The sequence below is a fragment of the Lontra canadensis genome, unplaced genomic scaffold, assembly GCF_010015895.1.
Source record: "Lontra canadensis isolate GAN:19392208 unplaced genomic scaffold, GSC_riverotter_1.0 scaffold39, whole genome shotgun sequence".
Classification (NCBI taxonomy): Eukaryota; Metazoa; Chordata; class Mammalia; order Carnivora; family Mustelidae; genus Lontra; species Lontra canadensis.
In genome coordinates, this window is record NW_022631033.1 from 15,667,726 (window position 1) to 15,691,584 (window position 23,859).

General features: G+C 38.4%; 1 protein-coding gene across 3 annotated transcripts in view; it reads right to left on the reverse strand.

The window, feature by feature from the left end:
- Positions 1 to 5,408: 5,408 nt before the first annotated feature.
- The window catches only part of PDLIM3 (PDZ and LIM domain 3), a 30,302-nt gene continuing 11,851 nt past the window's right edge, over positions 5,409 to 23,859 (reverse strand). The window contains exons 4-8 of one of the 3 annotated variants that reach the window (XM_032869924.1): positions 16,084 to 16,151; positions 10,881 to 11,144; positions 9,118 to 9,242; positions 7,390 to 7,501; positions 5,409 to 6,117 (exon numbers count right to left, since the gene is read on the reverse strand). In XM_032869924.1, coding sequence (XP_032725815.1) covers positions 5,928 to 6,117; positions 7,390 to 7,501; positions 9,118 to 9,242; positions 10,881 to 11,144; positions 16,084 to 16,151 — 759 coding nt within the window. In that variant the 3' untranslated portion in view covers positions 5,409 to 5,927. Of the gene's footprint in view, positions 6,118 to 7,389; positions 7,502 to 9,117; positions 9,243 to 10,880; positions 11,145 to 16,083; positions 16,152 to 16,534; positions 16,723 to 23,859 lie in introns of all 3 variants that reach the window. The other 2 variants (XM_032869927.1, XM_032869925.1) reach the window with 2 other exon arrangements.

Here is a 23,859-nt window from a genome sequence, read left to right on the forward strand (position 1 = left end):
ATTTGTAAATGTACACAAAGTATTCAAGAGTCCATATTGTTATACCTCATATTTAACACCTCTTACTTGGTAGGTTTTCAAATAAATATTTATTGAGTGCTCTCCAAAATGAATAGACTTGAGAGGATGGTCTTGAAGTTGTCCTTTAGAGGAGATAAATGGATTATTTACTTGAATTATCTAAAACATCTCACTCTTTTTTTGAATCACCTTTTTAATGCTTATGATTCAGATGGCACAGCATACATAGCACGAGAACATCAGATTCTGATGACAGATAATAAAGAGTAATGGCTATAAGTAGCATTTTTCTAGGGTGGAAATAAAATCTGTTCAAAGGTCAACTTGACAAACTTTTGCAACTCCAGTTGTTAATAGAAGAGACTGAGAGTTGCATTCTGTTTATCTTGGAACGTTCCCACATTGGACAAACTGGAGATTATCTTTCGGAGAGGTGCATAAATTGTCTGTGTGTCACATTAACGAGTATGTTTTTACTCTGCTTACACAGGTGCAAACACCTGTGATAACTAGAACTGTTTTTTATTCAAACATTCATCCCGGTAGAGAGTGTAGCAACTCTATCCCATGTTTACTCTGAAAAAACCTGTAATTTAGTTAATCATGAGTCCAAAGTTCATAGAAGCCCAGATCTCAATCTTAATGGATGGTTTCATTGATCATTGTTAGCTTTAATAAGCTTATAAATGTAAACACAGTGACTAGTCTCTTTACTAAGAAAATGTGTTATTCTGTGAGCTAAATAAAAACTGGTTGGCATTCTTTGTTCATGGTGTGAATTCCTATGTAGGGTCTGATATGAACTTATTGAGAGACAAAATATTAGTATAGGGGACAAGATGTGTTCTCATTTTTTTAAAGTTTTAATTCCTTTTCATTTCAACAGTGCTATTTTTATTTTATTTTGTACTTCATATATTAAAAACAATTTTCATATTGCATTCATTCTTTTTAAATTAGGTTTTTATTTTAATTTCAGTTAGCTAACATACAGAACTCATCACAGCAAGTGCCCTCCTTAATTCCGTCACCCACTCCCTCTCCCCAGATTGTTCTCTATAATTAAGAGTCTGTTTTTTACTTTCTCTGTCTCTCTCTCTCTATATTTTTTCCTTTGCTTATTTATTTTGTTTCTTTAGTTCCACATATGTGTGAAATCATATGGTATTTGTCTTTCTCTGACTGATTCATTTTGCCTAACATTATACTCTCTAGTTCCATCCATGTCATTGCAAATGGCAAGATTTTATTATTTTTTATGGCTGAGTAGTATTCCATTCTCTCTCTCTCTCTCTCACACACACATACACACACACATATCTTCTTTATGCATTCATCAGTTGATGGACAAATTCTTTCCATAATTTGGCTATTGTTGATAATGTCGCTATAAACCTTGGAGGGCATGTGTCTCTTCAAGTCAGTATTTTTGTATCCTTTGGGTAAATACCTGTTTATACAAAGTGTAATTGCTGGGTTGTAGGGTTGTTCCATTTTTAACTTTTTTTTTTAATTAACATCAGCATCAGGGAAATACAAATATATTTTTAACTTTTTGTGGAACTACCATAGTGTTTTCCACAGTGGCTGCACCAGTTTGCATTCCCACTGGCAGTGTAAGTGGGTTCCCCTTCCACTGCATCTTTACCAACATCTGTTGTTGATTTTAGCCATTCTGACTGGTGTGAAGTGGTATCTCATTGTAGTTTTGATTTGTATCTCCCTGATGCCGAGTGAGGTTGAATATTTTTCATGTGTCTGTTAACCCTCTATATGTCTTCTTTGAAAAAATGTCTATTCACGTCTTCTGCCCATTTCTTAACTGTTAGGGCCAATTTAATGTTAAAACCTGTTTAACAATTAGGGCCTGCTTAGCCAGAGCAACTCCATATTGCCTAGGTAGCCATATTGTTGTTTACATCCACAGACTTCATTCAAGGAATAAACAAACACCCCCGTAGTTCCTGGTATGGTTCCGGGTATCTGTTCCGGGAGTAAATGCCTTAACAATAGAAGCCACGTACCTTGGGTCTGCGGTTATGCCCTATAAAACCAGCCTGTGAGATCAGGAGGGGGTCGCTCTCTTCAGAGGTGGCCCTGGCCGGTCAGTCTGACTCCTAATGCTTGGCATAGAATAAAACTTCACATAACTTTCACTTTGTGTCAGTCTCGTTCCCCTGGCCGGTCAGTCTAACTTCTAATGCTTGGCATAGAATAGGCGTTGCATAACTTTCACATTGTCTCAGTCTTGTTCCTTTGACAATGGACCCCAACATTAACTGGTTTATTTATTTTGGGGGATGCTGAGTTTTATAAGTTCTTTATACATTTTGGATACTAGCTTTTTATCAGATATGTCATTGTAAATATCTTGTCCCATACAGTAGGCTGCCATTTATTTATATCTTAATGTGGTCCTTATAGTTTATTTTTGCTTTTGTTTCCCTTGCTTCAGGAGACCTATCTGGTAAGAAGTTGCTATGGACAATGTCAAAGAAGTTACTGCCTTGGTCTCCTCTAGGATTTTGATGGTTTCAGGTCTTTTATCCATTTTGAGTTTGTTATTTTGTATGGTGTAAGAAGGTGGTTCAGTTTTCATTCTTTTGCATATTGGTGTCCAGGTTTCCCAACACCATTTGTTGAAGAGACTGTCCTTTTCCCACTTGATATTATTTCCTGTTTTGTCGAAGATTAATTGACCATATAATTGTGGGTTTATTTCTCAGTTTTCTATTCTGCTCCATTGTTCTATGTGCTAGTACCACACTGTTTTGATTATTACAACTTTGTAATATAACTTGAAGTCTGGAATTTTGATGCTGCCAGCTTTGCTTTTCTTTTTCAAGATTGCTTTGGCTATTTGGGGTCCTTTGTGGTTCCATACTAATTTTAGGATTGTTTGTTCAGTTCTGTGAAAAATGCTATTGGTATTTTGATAGCGATTGCTTTCAATGTATAGATTGCCTTGGGTAGTATAGACATTTTAACAATATTTGCTTTTCCCATCCATGAGCATGGAATATCTTTCCATTTCTTTGTGTCACCTTCAGTTTGTTTCATCAGCATTTTATAGGTTTCAGAGTACACGTTTTTCACCTTTTTGGTTAGGTTTATTCCTAGGTATCTTATTATCTTTGGTGCAATTTTAAATGGGATTGATCCTGAATTTCTTTTTCTGCTACTTCACTATTGGTATATAGAAATGCAACAGATTTGTGTGTATTCATTTTGTATCCTTTGACTTCACTGCGTTCATTTGTCAATTCTAGCAGTTTTTTGGTGGAGTCTTTAGGGTTTTCTATTTATATTATCGCATTAATTCCTAGTTATTAATTCTCTACATGTTGAAATTTCTAGATTTAATTGTTGAAAGAACAATTTTTATTAAATATAATGAACATGCAACTTCAGGGCATGCTTCACAGGCCTTGGTCGCTTAGTCTGAATTACCAGATTTCAGCCATATCTCTCTTGAATTTCAGATTAGAACTGTCTTATTAAAAAAAAACAAATTTTATATTATTTTATTTTATTTATTTGAGAGAGAGAGAAAGTGAGAGAGAGAGAGGGAGAGAGAGAGAGACTGAGAGCATGAGCAGGGTGGAGGGGCAGAGGGAAAAGCAGACTCCTTGCTGAGCAGGGAGCCCAATGTGGGGCTCCATCCCAGAACCCCCAGATCATGACCTGAGCCATAGGCAGACCTTAACTGACTCAACCACCCAGACACCCCATACTACCTTTTTAAAAAACTAATTATTAAACATGTGAACTTAAGCCATTCATTATTATTCTACTGTATACTACTATATGTTGTACGTTAACATGCAATATAATGTCTAATGCACACTTTTATCATGAATCTTTCATTCTTAATTTAACCTCTTTTTAGTACAGTACACAGGTCCTCAGCTGTGCTTCCTGACTCCAGCTGAGGTGTTGATTAATCCTCTACAGATAACATCTGGCAGAATTTCACTGGAAATAGCCATGAGGTGTGAGAGGGAACAGCTCTGGGGATTGAATATTTCTCAAACAGATTCTACTTGCTCCTCCTGATAAAGTCATTCCACCTTCATCCCCTAGTCCAGAAATACTGGTGCTATTAATTTCCACACTTTTGCAAGACCCTGGAGGGTGTATTGGGTTGGTTTTCAGTTTTTTCCGCTGCTGCTTTGGATTTCAGCTTTCTTGAGTTTTCTAAGTCAATTACCATTTATTTCCCTAGCTTCCAAACTTTTAAGTTTAAATCTTTCCCAGAACAAAATACTTTAAAATGACATCTGAACAAAAAATATAGTCTATTTTGGATACATTCATTTCTTTGATCTCTATGTTTCTTATTTATTTTAATGTCTCTGTTGCTCTAGTTGCGATCTCAAAGCCTAAGGGGCCAAGTAGGTGTTGTGGTTCTTCTCACTGGATCCAAACCTTAGACAGATCAGGGTTAGAAATAACCAGTGAAGTCTGGGGGGATTCCAGAGCAATACAATGTGTGCCCCATCTTCCATTTGGGACAATAGGAGATTACCTGCTCCAGACCCAGAGGGTAGGGTATAGATATAGAGGGTCGGATAATAGGGTAGAGATGACTTTGTGACCGGGAGTGAGACAAAGGGTGCAAGACTGTCCCTAGCTCCCCTTCTCCACATCCTGCCAGTTCCCCATGGTTTTTTGTGGAGGGGACATTTTCAGAGTTTCCAATGTATCCCCAATGAGGAGCATGGGAAGTAGGTAAGACATGAAAGTTAGGGGTGTTGCTATGTGGGTACCATAGTGAGAGTCAAGGTGACAAGACAGAGCCAGGGGCCAGGTGGAATTCAGTGAGATGCAAAGGACCCATTACTTCAGGGAAAGCTGAGCTGAGACTTCTGGAGATGATGCTGGAGGTGGGTTTATTGCCTGCTCCCAACCATGTGGGAAAAACAGACAAGTGAAACCATGGATTTTAGCAGTGGATACAATAGGATCCCCTTACTCAGAAGGGCCCTGAGCCTGTCTCCTCTAGGAGATGCCATCTTGGGAAGGAAGAGGCAGCAGTGATGAAATTTTGAGCATAAAGAAACAGACTTGAGGGAGGTCTGAGCCTTGAAGGCACTGACTATTTCGTTTGAAAGAAACATTTATAAAATGAAAGACCATTTCGATGCACAAAAAATTGTTTTTATGGGAAAGGGACTGAATTACCTTTAGCAAATTTAAATACCCCTCCATATCAGCAGAAATTTATGGGCTCCTAAGAAAGAGTAAGAATTAAAGAAGTCACATTTTTCTTAAAATACCTGAGTTGTTAGTGTACATGTCAAGATATGATTGGACCCTTTTGTTGGAATGTTGATTTTATTTGAATTCATTGAATGCCACTTCATTAGGTATTTTAAAAATATGTATTTATTATGTGTGTTGCACCTGGTGGTATAATTGTTTGAATATGAAACTAGAGAAATCTAGGGAATTTCTTTCTGACATGCACTATGACAGTTAAAACAGGTAACAGACAATTGCAGGTTGTGTTAGAATGCAAGATTGTCACTTGGTATTTACTACAGTTGCAAAATCAGCTTGTTAAGGAAAGGTAATCAGACTCCCCCAAATCTCTTGATGTCATAATATAAATATAAATTGTGGAGTATGACATACAAAAAATTTAATGTGTTAAATGTGACTAAATTATTGCTAGCCCAAGAGGGAGAAAGAGCTGCAAACATAGCTAAGTGTACGTTTCCACGTCCATTTACAGCCGGCACTTGTCTCCGGCTCCCTTTTCTTCAGTAACAATAAGATAAATGTCTAAAAGCCTTGGTTTTAGGTTTGGAGCCAACAGTTTGCTATACTTCCACCCAAAGCCATGGATGTCTTCCTGTGTAAGCGTGCTTGAGTGTGTGTGCTCCGGTCTGTGTAAGACGTCATTAAGCTTTGGGATAGAGAGTAACTGTGTCGTAGCCCTCTGGGGGCCTCGTGCGAGCCCTTGCATGAGTTTCGCAGTACAGCTCCCCCTCCACGAAGAAGTAGCCCTTCTGTTTGAGGTTGAGGTTACAGTCGGCGCACACGAAACACTCTGGATGCCGGTACTTATCCCGTGCCTTCACGACAGCACCACTGTTGAGGAAAAGGAGGGGAAGTGAAAAACAGAAACCGAAAACATGGTACGAAGGGAGATAACAGGGCGGATAGGGCAGGTGTGGTCTGTTTCATGTGTGGGCAATAGCCCCCCGGGGGAAAGCCAGCACAGCTATGCGAGTGAGGTCATGGTCGGGGAGATCCAAGACAACCGTAGTAACACACCACTGTGTTCTCTCGGATGTCGATGTGTGAATATTTTCCCGATTTTTCAAACAAGTCGCTTCTATACACGTTATGGGATCTTCCTTCGTGATCTATGCTGATTCTTTCCTTGAAAGAGGAAAACATCATCTAGATAAGACCAATACCTCTGCCAAGGATTCGGATTTTGACCATACTTGCCTACACAATTAGAAGTCCCTCTGATTGCTTCCTATCTTGCCACTGCAGCCTCCTGTCTATGGAGCACAGAGGAAACAGAGCAAAGGGCAGAGATGGAATTTCCATTTCTGTAGACTCAAGTCTACTGTCAAAAGAGTTTACTCCAACTTAGGAGCAGTAATTGCTTTTGGTACCATCCTAAACTTGTGTGTTTCGTGAGATCCTCTTTGCTTCTGAGTTGCGGGTCCTGTGTCTTTCTTTCTTTCTGTGTCACATTCCCCTCCTTGTTCTAACCAGGTTACTCTCCCATTGCCCTCCTGGGATGAATCCTGGATCACTGCACACACAGTATCACTGTGTGTGAGCTAACAGTAGAGGTGCAGAATAAAGGGGTGGGAGAAATGACCACGTGGGGCGTCTGCAGGGGAGAGACTGAAATGATCTGGAGATTTGAACTAGCAAGTGTCACTGTGCAAACACAAGGGATCTTGAAATGGAAGCGGACTACATTTTTAAAAGTTAGACTTCAATATTTGTGCACCTTAAGAAACCGAGTAAAGATAATGTGTTTTCATGAACCACATGAAGAACCTCATGTTTGGTTTCCTCAGTTTATACCAAAGAGGAAGTACTATACATTAACTATACATTAACCAAGGGAGGGCATTTTTGAAGTGAAGCTATGCTTCTTGGAAGCAATTTTTTAAAAATAGGCTTCGAGGACAGTTTTTTTTTTTTTTTTAATGAGAATGTATCTGAAATTCTAAGTCCAGATTGCTGACTCACATCATGTGCCAGTTTTAGGGTACGTTGAAGGGATTCTGGTCAAAATGTGCTAAATGTTGGACACAGTTCAGGTCACTAACTAGAAACCGAGAGCGGGTACCAAGATTTATAGTGAAGGCCTGGGTTAAAAATGAAACTTACACGATGCCGCTCCCACATTTGTCACAGAGTGGCATCTTCTGAGCGCTGCCAGCGCTGCCATGGGCTTTGGTAATGGGAGCTCTCACACTCCGGGTTCCAGCAGGACGGTCGTCTGAAAAACAAAGTGTTTCCATTTATGGCAAGGGAACAGCTGGCCACAGTTTGTACTTCGCTTCTATTTTAAGGTGTGCACTTTAACCCAAGGAATTCTCCAGTTGCGCCAGCTCTCTCATTTCAAAAGGAGGAGGACAGGTTCAAACATCACTTGTTCTGAAGGAGGGCCCTTCCAGAAAGAAGTCGTTAAAATTTGTTGTTGTCCTTGTTGGAGGGAGTGGTTAGAAAATGCCGAAAGGAGTGGAAAACATTTGGCATTTTTTTCCTTCTTCTTATTGCCGTAAAATATACAGAACATATAATGGACCATCCTGACCACTTTTGGACGCGTAATTCAGTAATTCAGTAGCAGCAAGTACCTAGACAATGTTGTGCACCCATCACCAACAGTTCTTTCCAGAACTCTTTCATCCTCCAAAAACAAAAAACAAAAAACAAAAAACCCTCTGTACCTATCAAACAGTAACTTCCCATTCCCTCTTCCTCCCAGATCCCGGTAACTTCTATTCTATTGTCTGTCTTTAGGACTTTCCTATCCCAGGTACCTCACAGGAGTGGATACGTGCAGTTTTTATCTTTCTGTGTCTGGCCTATTTGCGTCGGCATGTTTTCAGGGTTCATCCCTGTTGCAGCATGCATGAGAATTTCATTCATTTTTGAGGCTGAATAATGCTCTGTTGGATGGACAGACCACATTTTGTTTATCCATTGATCAGGTGATAGACAGATGTGTGGTTTTCACTTTCTGGCTATTGTGGATAAAGATCTATGAATAGTGGTGTATGAATATCTATTTGAGTCCCTGCTTTCAATTCTTTGGGTATATACCCAGGAGTCCAATTGTTGGATAATACAGTAATTTCTGTGTTTAACTTTTTGAGGAACCACTATCCTGGTTTTCACAGTGGCTGCACCATTTTACATTCCCTCAACCATGAACAAGAGTTCCAGTTTTCCCACATGCTCTCCAACACTTGTAAATTTCTTTTTTTTAAAAAATAGCCAACTTAATACGGCGTTTTGCATTTTTGTGCAACGTTTAAAGGACAATGTGCATCTTTGTGGGATAGAAAAACATCGATAAGATTATGACCCCTGAGGACAGCAGAAGTGGGCTAGAAATTCAGCCTTATTTCTTACTGGCTGTGTCTCCTTGTACAAATCTCTCTCTGTGTCAGTTTCTCATTTGTTGAAAGGGAAAAACAACAGTTCCTATCTCACAGGTTATTGGGAGGACGAAGGGATCAAGCACACAAAATACTTAGCACAGGGTTTGGAACATAGTAAGGGTTCATCTCAGGGTTATTTTAAAATCTTGATGATGCTGACACCCTGGAGTGGAGGGAGGCTGAGAAATTTAGAGATTTTGGAGCCAAACTAGCCCCTTGACTCCCATGATTGGAATTTATCTCTGGTGTCCTTTTATCACTGGGTTGGTGGCTACTTGGATACATTCTGGGAGTTCCTTTTCTAAACCAAGCACCGTTCAGATCTTCCTTAGGCAAGACTCATGGGATCGCTGAGCTAAATCAATGTCGAGTCTTTCATTCCCCAGTATGTTTGCTATCCTCCCCCCATCCATACTGTTCCCGCAGACATTCATGGCTGGCTCACCATCATTCACTAATTCCTGGAGCACTCTGAAGGAGCCCGACTGGCGAGGCTGAGTAGGCTCATTCCGATTGTCATGGAGCATCCGGTATACATCGGACTGGGGAGGCACTGAGGCTGTGGGTTCACTGAAACACAGGACGGCACGTGAAGCAGTGTCAGGAGCCGTGTGAGGCATGGTGTGTGCAAGAAACCACAAGACATGACTAAGCGATAATCACTGCATTTGCAGTAACTCCTGAGCCAAGATTCAGTTAACCTCTCTACAGTTAAAAATACGGTATGAGTTCACATGGGTCAACCTCATGATGTCGTTCATTAACCTGGGAGTCACATCAGCACTTCTTCACCTGGCAGAATGCGTCAGAGGGCAAGTACAATGTGATTGTTTGGGAATAGTGATTTAAAAAACAAAAATACCCTTGTCTGATGGATATATCATTATAATGTGAACAAAATGAACTTTTCTCAGAAAACAGACAACATACACATGGGAAGAAATGCAGGAGTGAGCCCACTTTGATTATTCTCAGTCATAAAATTGTCAATAACATTCAGTCATTTCTGATATTCAACTGAAAAGTATGGTTTGATTTTGTCTTTAAGGTTAATTTGTGAACTCCCGAAAACAACAAAGGTATCGTTTTGCCTATAAGCTGAAGAAATTTAGCTTGTATGTGAAAGTCTATAATGTAGAAACTTTCATACATATGTCAGTTATATTGATTACATTATGTTTTTTAATAGCCATATTATAATTCACTTATGATAACAGTGATAGCAGCTTTATTTTACTATTCTACAAATATAATTCATGATGAACAATAAGGAACTGCCACAGTAATACTACATCAGACACTAAATGCTTTATTATTTTATGTCATTTAATTATAGTATCTAGAAAAGGTAGTTGTTATCTCCACATATTTTTACTTCCTATATCACATTTAATAGTCATCATCTTATATATCTAAAATTCTTTGCAAAAAGGCTTTGAGATGCATTACATGGGTATTATCCCATTGTATTCATCCCAAGAGACATTTGGGGATATAGTTACATAGTACTCTAAAACATTACAAAACTTTCATTTATAAAAAGTGGTTATATAATATTGAAAGTAGTAGTAAGATTTTATCTTATAATAAGTCCTTTTATTTGAAAAAACTTGATGGCAAAAGTACTTTGAGCAAATATTCATAATAAAGATGAAATTAGTCAAAATAGGGACCAATGGAAATTAAGAATTTACATTAATAGCTTGGAGCTTATAAAAGATTTTCCATGGTAAAAATTCTAAATGGAAGAATGATTACCTCTCCACAAGCTACCGTTAAAAGAGACAAGAGTTGTCATCCCTTAAAATTCCTCTGAACCTCCCATTCCTTACCAATTTTTGATCCCCAAAGAAGCAGCATGAGTATACTAGATTATAAGTCACTTTTGAAAAGTATTGTACCGGACATTTGTAAAGACATTTCTAAAGACATTTCTAAAAGACATAGACATTTGTTCCTTCCCTGATTTCTTTCTTTCTTTCTTTTTCTTTTTTTTTGCACTCTGTCACATAAAGCTCTACTTATTTAATTCTTGAAATCACTTTTATCTTTAGGTCTAGATATTTGCAGTACACCCCTAGTATTTTTTTCTTTAAAGCTTTCCACCCAGGCTTCTTTCAATTACAACACTATTAAAAGACACCAGTAAAGTTGACATTGCCCATGTGTTTAGTTAATATGTCCATGGTTCAGAAAGACTCGCATTACCTCATGGAGGGTGCTTCCCCTAGAGCTGTTGAAACCTGACCCTGAAGTGTTTCCATAATATTGTCATCTGAGTACAACTGCATAGGTGTATTAAACTGAGCATGTACAATCTTCACACCGGGAAGTTCCATTTCCAAAGGAATGTTAGGGGCCATCTTAGCAGCAACTTTCAAGTCACCTGGGCAAATAGTACTAAGAGTACTGACAGAAGAAGGGGTGCTACGTCCACTGCCACCGTCAATACCGGACGGAGTGCTGCATCCACTGTGTTAATGACCACGTGACACAGAGGTGACACAGGAATCAGAAAAATCCAGACACAACACAGAGAACAAGTACAGAGAGGTTAAAAGGAATTGGAGACAGAAAGGAAGAAGTGAATTAAATCAAATTCAAATGAAAAATCAAATGGCTAGAATGTATTTTATAAAGGGAAGACATTTCAAGATTCATGATAGAAAAAAGTGCAATAAAATTAAAAATTACAGGTGATATTGCATTTTTTGGCTCTGTTCTACTAGGCACTATGTTGAGGGTTACCCACAGAGTAGTACGTGAGGTAGAAAAGATGCAACTATCTTTACTTTTTAAAAATAGGCCTAATAATTTAAAAACTTGCCCACATCACAAACAGATGATGTGGGGAAATGACACTGGTGGGATGTCCTTTTACATTTATGAGCTGTGGTATTTAAAATCAAAATATTACTGAGTGATTCTTCACAAATAGTAAGGGACTACACAGCATGAAGAGCCAATCAAATATTTAGGTTAAACATTTCAAAATAAGAAGTGTGTTTCAGAAATGCAGTTTTGCTTTCATTGTATAATAACTAGTAACTTGAAGGTTCTGTGATAAAGATTATGTTTTAAATCTGTTTTGTAAATGCTTTATAGTTGGGATTTTAACTTTTTCTACTTTCATTCTTTTGTGAAGAATACATGTTAATAAACTGTTCAGTCATTTAATATGGGCTCTAGAAACAGCCAATAAATGCTTGTCACCTTGAAATTAATTGATTAGAGGGCAGGTAAGGTGGTCTTAGACTCTTTGGATATACCTAGGGCTAAGCTCTATTTCTGCCATACATAGCTATTTCCTGTAACAATTTTGGAGGCTCACATGTATTTCCATGCATACTTCTTATTTCATTTTAAAGATCAATTGAGGGGACTTATTATACTTATTACTAAAATATGAGAAAAACCAGTCATGCAATTTCAAGAACAACTAGGTAGATTTCATATTCTCTATGAATCTGGATAAGAGGCTAGTCACAGCTGTCACGCCAATGACTAAAGTCATTTTTCTACATGCATTTTAAGGGTAGCGTGAGAAATGCATTTTACGAGAAAATGGAATATACTGAGATTTTGTTTTTAAGCACAGTCATTTAAGACTAAGCCAAAAGAAATGTTAGTATTTGTAAACTTTCATCACGCTTGCAGGTTAGTGTTGCTATAAACTCCAGACAGAGAACAATTTATATGATGCGTTTATCTCAAAGTCCGTTTTCTCCTAGGGCTTAAATATAGCCCTTGCGTTTACTCTTTAGGGCTGCTAATGCTAACCTTGGCCCCATATAGACAACAAAACCAAATGGATATTAGACACCGATTTTGCTGACTTCATCAGTGTGGTAGCCTGCCTAGTCTGGACAACCCATGCCACAAAGTGGAATTTTAAACGTTTTTGTCTTGTGTTACCAGTTCAACCAACTGCATGGCCTAAATGAGGCGAGTGTATAGGGATGTGCTCCTTCACTTCCTGCCTGTTAAGAGCCCATTTAAAACCCAATCTCTAAGTTGGTTGATCACATACAAAATGCCCAATGGCTTATTTACCATTTTTGTAGGCTCAACACTATACTAGCTCCTGAAATCGACCTCAGTTGGTTAAAAAAAAAAAAAAAGCCAATTTTCAGTTATAGTACAGTTTACTCAGGGTTATATTGATTTGACCTAAGTGCAATGAAGCATATTAAACTGTAATTTTGGGATTTGAAACATTGGGTTGAATCTTGGGAGAGTTGGGCTTAAAATAGTGAATCTTGTCAGCAAGCATTTATAGCTACTCTGACCCTACACGTGCCATGGGGTAGATAGCTAAACTATGAGCAGTCAGAACTTACAGATAGACCTTATTTTGTAGTTGTAATTAATAAGTAATCTTGCATATAACATGTTTGTATACACAGTTTTATTTCAGCAGGGATGGTGTCTTCTATTGCTTGGTTTCTTTATCATTCTATTTAGGGACCTGTAGTTATTGAGGAGATAGGAAGTAAACCCTAAGCAAACAAGAATGATCTCTTATAAATTTCTGGGACAGTTTCACAAGATCTCTTGAACTGATGATTTAAATAGTTTTCATGGACTCCACAATCACTTTGGTAGTACCGTGGGTCACCATGACCTATTCCTGTGACCTGAAAAGATAGGGACTAATGAGATTTTTTTTGACTTTGACTTAGTGACTTGGCAGGACCACTTGTCAGGTTGATGATACACTCAATCACTTCTTGCCTCCATAGATCATCAGACTGAGAACTAACTTCCCTGGCCTGTATACAGACTTTCTGGGATGAGCTTCTTGAAGTGACCTGTCCAAAAACCACTCACAAGATTCTATCATTTGGATCTATAAAATAAAAATTTTAAATTTACATATTTGCCTATGAAGATACTGCCTTTTAAATATGATTCAATTATGAGATAATGAAAAGAACCATAACTAGCAGTAAGGCCCTAGGGAGATTAATGTATGAACAATTTAGCATCTCCCACTTACTTTGGATTAAAAAGTTGCTCATTGGTGGTGTAGGTGTAGCTTGGTGTGTAGCCACCTAAAATGCCACCTTGACAAAGAATCATTTGGTAAGAACAAGAAATTCAGAAGCTAGAGTAAATAGTGAGAGGACCCAGGAAGAAAGGAAAAGTAGTAGAAGCATTTTTACATTTCTTTAAGATTAAGTGCTGGTGCCTGTCTTTATTTTATTTTTTTTTAAGATTTTATTTTTATTTATTTGACAGAGAGGGAGAGATCACAAGTAGGCAGAGAGGCAGGCAGAGAGAGAGGGGGAAGCAGGCTCCCTGCTGAGTGGAAAGCCCAACGCGGGGCTCTATCCCAGGACCCTGAGATCATGACCTGAGCTGAAGGCAGAGGCTTACTCCACTGAGCCACCCAGGCGCCCCTGGTGCCTGTCTTTAAAGCAAACCGTTTCATCCCCATTCCTCCTTTCTCCTTTCCCAAATTCAGCTATATTAAGAGGCACCTTACAATGACAAAAGTATGAGGGGCTTGTTAGGATTACCATTTTTGAATTAAAATGCAAATATAAAAGAAGGCCATTAGCTACTTAAATCTCTCTGACTTTCCCTGAATTTTTATGACATTAAATGTCTTACTGGTCTTTAGAGGCAAGATCTGTGTTACTCTAATGCCTCCTGAAGTCCTGTAGTTCAGATTAGTGAGCTTAGAGTTAAACCAGCCTCAAAAGAATGCAAGTGTATTAATTTTACGATGCTCCTTTAGAAAGTTGTATATATATTTATTCAGTGGAAACATAGCATTTTTACTCTTAATCTAGTGTTATGATATCAGGGGTGGGGCTGGGAAGCTGTTGAATGTGGAGAAATAGGGAGAAAATTCAGAGGAAAATAGAATGGAAACCAAGGAACAAAAAAGAGAAGTAAAGAAAGCTTGTGCAGAGTTGCATGAATGAGAGAGGGGTGTTAACTCTTGTTTCTTCTTGCCATCAGAAAATATTATCAGGTACTCTTAGGATTTTGTTCCTTCATCTAATGAACATCGATGGAGCATTTAGTCTGTCCCAGCCTTGTTTCTAGGTGCTGGGAAGATAGAAGTTACTCCGTTCTAGTGGGGGGAGATATACTTGGTAGTCACTGACTTTTTAACCCCGTCTCCTCATCTTCTACTCTATTTCTCCTGTCTAAGTCTGATATCACAAAATTGTCCAGCTTATTTTGAGATAATCCTCTGGCCCCAACTCCAGTTTATGGGAAGGTCTGCATAAGGAGATCATATATCAATTGATGACTGACCATCCAAAGCAGGTATCATAAACTTGGATATCCCCAGGGGCTAGCAGGGCTACACATGTATGAAAATGGGCCCAGTATCAGGAATGGTGGGCATTTTGACAGGATGGAGAGTAGATGGAACATCTTAAGGCCTTTACTTAAGTTCTTTTTTTTTTTTTTAAACAACAAGAGGATTATGTAAAACACTGTCTATAAATTGGATGGGCCACAGTTTGGGACACTGGATATAGATCATTAGTCAATAATCCTAACCACCAATTTCCTTCTTCAGGGCTGACTAATGGAGCTGAGGTCAGAGGAATAGGTTTGAGGTTTCCCAAAGTCACTCTTTCCCAATGTGCCAACACAGGGCATTAATTTCTCCCCCTTGGGTTGGAGTACAATTTCTAGAGAAGAAATTTATTTGAAAAGGATCATCTGACCATGATCTTTTTCTCTGATTAACAGCCATGAAACGCTTCCTCATTCTTATTGTAGTGTGTACACGGTTATCCATGAGGGTAACCAACACATCTCCCTCTCTCCCAACTCTTTCCTTCTAATTACTTTCCTCCATGTGGAAAAGCTCCTTTTCAAGTGACTTCTCTTCCTTAGCAAGTATCCGCAAGAAGGCAGAGTTACTGTTATGTAAGAGCTAGAAAGAGTGGGATTACCAGCGGGTTGGTGGAGCAGTGGGAAGCAGTGTTGAGGTGGGCTGCTCAGAGAATGTCAAACACAGAAGGGCTGCACCGGGGCTCCCACTGGGCCCACCTGCTTCCCTCACTCCTGACCACGGGCTGGTTTCCCAGTTTGCTTCTGTTGGCTGGGCCTTCCTGACCTGGGAATGGGGTACATCTGCCTGCCTCAAAGGTCACTGTGTTCTGGAAGGGATCCTCAGAACAGCAGGGTATTAGTTATAAATATAGGTGGTGATTGCCTAACTTTTCACAGCCCTATAATCCTGTCAGTATTTACTTTGAGAAATGGAGGTTAGTGGCCTCCTATACTCTGCAAAGTGAGTTTGTTTTTCTTGCTTTTGAAATAAGCTTCACGATGAGCAGAGTCACTCCAAACACCTATGTGTTACTCTTCTTAGTGATTAGTAAGGATTTACTAAAGAAGCATGCACTACAGACACCAAAATCTCAGAGCTTATGACCTGCTTCGGCCTGGGATAATGAAAGGTTTGGGCCGAATATTGTGCTTGTGTTCAAAGTAGTTCACATTCTGTAAAAACAAAGGGTTAAAAAGTTCCTCAGTGGAAGACAGTTTTTTTTTTTCCTTTTTTTTCTTTTAAGATAAAAGTAAATGAATGATCACTGTACAGAGGATTCTTTACCACCACATATTGACATGACTGAGAAGGGTGACAATGGAACCAGAGCGATTTCTTCATTTTAAGCATCTGTTCACTAGAAATGTTCAGGAACTGGCGGATTGGACTCCAGAACATTGGAACCATGTTCTGGATGCTTGTCTTTAAACTAAAAATCTGATTGTGCCTTCCGGAAAGTAAAAATAAAACAGCAAGAGCTGGACTTTGGAAAGGAGAAGAAACCATACTATCACTGTTAAGAGCATGGTGGCCAGAAACTGAGTCAGATACTTACTGTTGAGGTGAGCTAGGAATGAGACCTCGCAGCTGTCCGTGAAGTGCGTCTTGTATATTGCTAGTAGAATAGAGCCCAATTGGTGAGTTATAGGAAGCGCTCACTACCTGTCTTTTGTCATCAATGTTTGCTGCTGCAACAAAAGGCTGGGCCCTTCTGTTGTGCGCGGTACCAATAGGTTTGAACTCCTGTACAATGGCAGACAAAATACACAGAGCCACAGAATGCACAAGAAAGCCGTTAATGAGCAAACCAACAGCATCGCCATTGTTAATCAAGGCTTCTTTACCCTACAGCAAGATTCATGGCAATGTTCAAGGAGGAGGTGAGTATAAACCCGTCTGCATTTTCCGTGAACTTCACATGTGCTGTACTCAGCCACCACATGGTGCAAAGGAATCGATCTTATTTAAATATTATAAAAGAATTCGAACCTTATACCTTTCCTCTGGTCCTACTGATTTTTTACATCTATAGCTTTTAAGAAACTCTCATACGACGCATCTGAAGACAGAAATTCCATGTCAGAAATGAGATTCGGGATTTAGAATAATTATTATGCTTCACATTTCCTCAAGTAGAGCTTACATTTGCTTTCTCTTCTATTAATATCTTGATAAAGCTTTCTCCATTTTAGGAAGTGGAGTAGCAAAACAATCAGAATGAGAGGGAGCCTTTGTGAATCACTATACTGAATCACTTTAACTAATCCAAGTAAAAGTTTTGTTTTTTTCTTAATACCTACCACAAAGAACAAAATTCTTTCTGTTCTTTTTTTAAATTTAAATTCAATTAGCCAACATATAGTACATCATTAGTAAAAAACAAAATTCTTAATTTGCTTTAAGGTCTAACCTTAAATTTAGAACAAATAAGAAGAATTGGAAGACTATTTTTCCTATGAGAAGAGGTTTTCCAATTTTTATATAGACTTATAATTTTGTAAAGTCATTAAATATGTCTTTCTTCTAAGTAGCAGAAGAAAACCAAAAGCAAAGGCTAAAATACACACAAGCTGACTCTTCTTCCAAATCTTTTCATTTGGCAGGATCAGTAAGAATAATCTTTCCAATATTTTCACCCACACACTCACATTGACTTCATTTACTTTTGTGAATGTGCCACCAGTTTTTCACACAGATTTCAACTAGTACAAACATTTATGTGTCTTTGAAATGTTACTGAAAAGATGCTGTTTTCATTAAGAAATAAAAAGGTCTTGTGATATTCTTGCTCATATCATTTTTTTTCTCTCCTTGTCATTACAAATGAATAGATGGTGAGATGGTCCTTTTCTATTTGAAAAAGACACTGTCTTCCTTTCTTAGTGGGTGGAACCAGAGTTTTCAGGGAGATTCTTGTGTGCGAGAACACCAACAACTTCCTGGAGGGACCCATGCTCCAAAATGCTTAGTTCTGGTTCTGAGCAGGGAGTCATCACAGATAGTCCCTGTTCCCCCATCCAGGTCTATTGGCAGAGTTCACTTAAAAATTATAACAGACAAGTGAGCTGCAGCTTCGAATACTAGTGGAATCTTTAACTCCAGCTGCCCCAAATCTCATGGTACTTGAAAATCTGTGAGGTGACAGAGAGCAGCAGCTTTTCTCTCATCAACCTTGGACAGCACAGTATAGCAGCTCTTGAATTTGAAAGGTCTGAGTTGAATACAATAGCCCGTGATCCTATAGTGTGGTTGGATTGACTAATGTCTTACTGATTCATTATTTTTACCTCCAGAAGAGTGGCTCACTGCCTATGAGTTGGTTGGATGACAGTATGGCTGCTGCTATTAGGTAGCAGAACGACCAAAATAACCAAATGTGGCTTTAGAATAACGCTGATCCCACAACCTGTGAAAAGTTGTGTAGTCAAACATTGATACGGTAGTACCATCTGATTGTTTTGGCTGATTAATAATGAATTTTGATTGGCTTTTTATGATTAACCATTCTGATTAGCCATTATTATAGCATGAAAAAAAGTGAACTGGAAATAATTGTTAAGTAATGACAGTGGCCATGATTCAAGCCTTTGTTACTCCTTTCGATATAAAAGAAGACAGGAGGCTAATTGCCTCATTTAGTTTTGGTGTATTTTAAATTTCTCAGGCTAATTAAATGAGTCAATCGGGCAGAACTGAAGGACTCAAGCTTTATGGAATTAATTTTTTTTCTTTTAAGTATGCCTTAAAGATCTCTGTAAATAGAATTAAATATATAAAAATTAGTTAATGTATAATGGTTTTGTGGGGAAAATGTCTCTGCCCTTATTACTTCTTTGTCTTAAAATGAAAAATAAACATGGATGATGACTGTCCTGTAAATGAAGCAACTTCTCTGGAAATATTTATGCACTAATAATCTCTAGTAGTGCTTCCAAAAAGCAGCATATGAGTTAATGAGCTCCAAGCTTTTTCTTTGCTATTTTCAGTTTTGGTTATATATTATAAAAGTTGCAAATGTGTAATTTGTCAAAATAAAAAAAAAAGCCCTTCTATTTTCTGCATATAATCATAAAAGGATCATAAAAGGAAGTGTTTCTAAGAGAGCCTTCAAACATTTGTATTTAGGCTTTGCAAAGCATTAGTTTATGGGCTGCTAGAGTCATTCCAAAAAAAGCACAATGAAGTATATACATCAAAGGTAAACATTTAAGTATGGCACGGAGAGGCAACATTCTATCCAAATCTTACATCATTGTTGATGGTCAAACAGAATCAAGAGACAAAAGCAATGAGAAGTTTGCTATTCCATTTTAATTCCTTTTTACTTTTTCAGGAAAATCAGTAGTATCAGAAAATACCAGTAAAAAAAATTATATACCAGTCAATGTAGTCCAGCTCTTGTGTTTATTTTTCCCAGACAACAGCATCCAAGTGACTCTCATCTCTTAGGATTTCAAGAAGTACTCACCACCCTTAATTAGTGCATTTTCAATGGTATTTTAAAATGTCATTCCTTGAATTATATTCCTTATATTAAGGAATAACATTTTGAATTCATAAAACGCTCGAGCTGCCAGAGTCAAAGCTAGGTAACTGGGTAGAGATTTGGTGAGATCAGGGAGAATGCAGGTCTTGACAACCGTCTCCCAAGCCCTTAGAATGACCTCACCAATGACAGCACTCAAAGACACGACCACCTTTCAACTTCTTACTGGAAGAAGTTGTCCAGAGATAGAGATTCAGTTCAAGAACTGAGGCAATTACCAGCTCCAACAGAAACAACATGTTTGATAATGTACATATATTTATTTATTTATTAAAAAAAAAACAGTGGTGGGGTAATAAGGTAAACAAACTGTGTCAAGCGATCATATACTTGACTAAGCCACACTGAGTGATGGTATCTTATCATGTTTGGAATTTATGAACAATCACCACCCCTACCTCAAATGAAAAATAAAGTCACCCTTATAATTCCTCCCCCCCACCCCCAGCAATCTGTTTCAAGTATTTCCCATATATAATAGGAGAAGAGTTTGGGGGGAATGGGGTTTACCAAACCTTGTTTTGTGTAGTCCACCTTCCAGTTATCAACAAATTATAGGATAAAGGTATCTTTTTGAAAATATAAACAACTTTAACCCGTATCTCACACTTAATTTTGTGTGTTGTTTCTGTCTATCTTTATCATCAAATCTTCCATGGCAAGGATGCAGTCTTTTTATGGAAATAGACACAGCTATCTTCTCTTTTAGGAAAGAATGATTTTTGTTTCTGAAAAGCATCTTTCCTGTATGGGATAGCTACATTATAATTTTGAGTTGTTCAATTAACATTAAACAAAGAGGAGGGTAATGTTTTATTTGAGAATGCCAGACTTGGAGAAGGACCCCAAGCTCTAAAAACGTACCTTTGGTCTAGAGCAAGAATACTTTACATAGGAAAATGCATATGTCTGCTCATAGGCCATGTTCGGGATTGTATAGAAGGCATTTATTCAATCGCTGGGAATAACTTTTTATATATACATATATAACTCCTTATAAATAAATAAATAACATTTATTCAAAGGCTAGGAATACCTTCTAAGCTTCTATGTAAGCTGAAAATCCGAGTCTAAAATGATAAAGACAAAAATTTAACTATTTAATAAAAACATGGACAAATGAAAAAAAAAACCTAGGTATTAAAATTTCATGCCAATTATTACTATAACTGTGTAAGAAAAAGTCTCCAAAGCCTAAATCTACACATAGGGAAAAGACTGGAAAGAAATACACTAACATGTTGTTATTTGTGGCTGGGGTTGGATGGTAGGATATAATGTGTTTTTTTTTCCTCCAAAGGATATATATTATTTTTAAAATGAAAGAGTATTATATTCTAATAGCAAAAGTCACAAAGCTTGCAGTTATAATTTCACTCGGGTTGAGAAACAAGAACTCAAATACTGTATTGCTCAATGGCCCTTTCTCTTTATCTACAGTAGGATCTGAAAGCTTGATGTGGTAATGGCATGTGTTTCTCAGATGGACACATCTTTGTTGTCCAGAAAGTTGCTTTATCTGCAGAGTGTCCATTTTTGGGGTGGGAGTGGGGGTGGGGGAAGACCTCCTTTGCAACACCTCTTTTTACATGGCTTGTGTTAATTAAAAAGAGAAAATAAGACAAATATAACCTCAGTTTAGCTTTTTTCCATTCTCATGCTCCAAGTTAAATTCACTGCTTGTATTTTTTTTTTTTAAACATGGCATTTTGTTAAGTTTATGCTTTGGCATTTCGGATAGCAAGGGTTTAACTATGCTTGTAGGGAATGTCTGATCTGAAGTGCCAAGTTAGCTGAACTCATCATGCAGAAATCTGGCCTGAGGATTCTAAGGACGGGAATCCTTTGGCCCATTAGGGGAAGAATTGAAATGGTTCTTATCTCTGAGACCTTCAAATACTGGCCTCTTGGAGGAGGTGCCATTAAGAATTAGTCATGACTCAAACTAAAGGAATGTTCAAAGGCTCCATCCGACTGGCTTCTGGAGCCTTTAACCCAATCTTCACCTTTTTTTTTTTTTTTCCCAAACCTATCTCATCCTTTATCTTTTCCCCATTTGTACTATCATACATGTCCATAGTGCGCTACCCCATAATGTAGGGCATGTGGACTAATAAATGATTGATGAGAGGCCAGAGTACTTAAAATTGGGTCTATTTTTAAAAATCCAGTTCTTGGGACAATCATGGTCATAAGTTAGTACTTATAGACTTATAAAAGGGGCTTCTACTAGAACGAAACTGAGACAACTGCCCTTAAACTCCAGTTCTGGAGAGATATTAGCAAAACACAGGCTCCCATCTTGGTCTAAGCTCAGCCGTGAGTAATAAATACCTGGTGAGTCACCACATGCCAGACACTGCGACATGGCCAGGGATCCTTAGGGGTCTGGTACTTTGGTCAGATCTGTCTCATTGACCCCATGCCTTAGCATCTCACATTGGTGAAACTGGATTTTAAAAATTAGGAGAAATTTTGAATGAACAAATGAATGAATGAATAATTTGCAAAAGGGTGCAGTACAATTTTGGATGTGTACTATATACAGAAAGGAAATTCAGAATTTTATCCATTTCGTCCTGGTGATAATAAGAGATTGGGTGGTCGATGAATGCATATATACAAGCCTTAAGCTTTCACTTCTTTCCATTGTTTTTTTAAAACACCACATGATCTCTTTCTCTCACGTGTTGCCTCTATCTGATGACTCAGTGAAGGTGGGAGGAAGCTGTGGGCTTGGGCATTACTGCAAAGGACAATCTCCAAGTGACAGCTCTGCCTGGAGAGCTTTGCTTTTTCATCTTCCAATTTTTTCTTCTATCAAAGATAATGTTGAGGTGCCTAGGTGGCTCAGTGGGTTAAAGCCTCTGCCTTCGGCTCAGGTCATGATCCCAGGGTCCTGGGATTGAGCCCCTCATCGCATCGGGCTCTCTGCTCAGCAGGGAGCCTACTTCCTCCTCTCTCTCTCTGCCTGCCTCTCTGCCTACTTGTGATCTCTGTCTGTCAAATAAAATAAATAAAATCTTTAAAAAAAAGATAATGTTGATCAGAGGTATTATTATTATTCATCAATCCACCTCAGATGCCGGGGGGTAAGCCACCATCAGCATTCAGACCCCTTTCACCACAGTTATTACCAGTCTTGTCTATTTCATCTTTTGCTCACTCTTCCTGAAGAGCTGGGCTCTCACCTGACCTAACTCCCATTCACCCTGCACGACCACTCTTGCCATACAGCAGTGGGGGCTGGTGGCAGCTGAGCACCATTCTGAGAACTGGTTCCCAGGTGTGGTCCTGGGCAGTGTTAGAAAATGCAGTTTATCAGTAGAGCCTCTGTTCTTTTCATTCATCAGCTGTTTAATTGAGGGCTTGCTGTGTGCCATGCTGGAAGACTCCCGAGTAAAGAGAACAGACACAGCAGTTCCTGCCTGCACAGATAGTCCATATCCTGCTCACTCCCTTGAGGGCCTGTTTTCTCCTCCTCTGCTCTTAGTGATTTTCAGGCTTAGGCTCTTCCTTTCCTTTAGTCAAAAGTCTAGGACAAGGATATAATAAACTCATCCTGTCTAAAGGTTAAGCTATTCAGGATGTTTCTTCTCCTGGGGGGATTGTATTTGAACTGAAAATAAAGTTTTAATCCAAAGCAATTTTTAATGACCCTTCTCATAGTAATGTGGAAAGCATTCCTGGTCTCCAGAAAGTCCTATCACATGGGCAGCCTCCCATCTCACTGTCAGGAAAGGCCAGAGGCCTGCGTGTCACAGCCTGGTAGGAGGGGGCAGGTACCATAAGAGTACTACCAAGAGCTCCTACTACATTGAATATCTCTAGGAGCAATTTAATGTGCCAAGGTCTTTTTCTATGGTATTTTATTTAAATCTTTGAGAAGCCCTATGAGATACAGGTACGTGGTACTCTAAGTGTATTTTATCAAGGAGAAAGTGAGGTAAATTCATGGAGAAAGTAGAAAACTGGAAGCACAAATTTAGGAGTTGGTGATCCTGGGAAGGGAAATGCTGCTGAAGCGTAAGTTGCAAATACGTTTTCATGCATTTTCCACAGATACATGGGAAAATTATAGTTTAGGAATATTTAATATATAATACACTTAGTATGAATACTTGTTTAAAAAGGGATGCCTAATTTATATATCTGTCTCTCTAAACTTGGGAAACATCTGGCGAAGGAGAGGTTCTAAAATCCTTGTCTTAATTACATTTTCCCACCAGCACAACTGGGGGTTGCTTTCATTACAGGGATTTTTTTTTTTTTTTGGAGCTTTTGAAAGTAGACATCATCAGATAAGCATCAGATTATTAGATTAATTTAGCTCA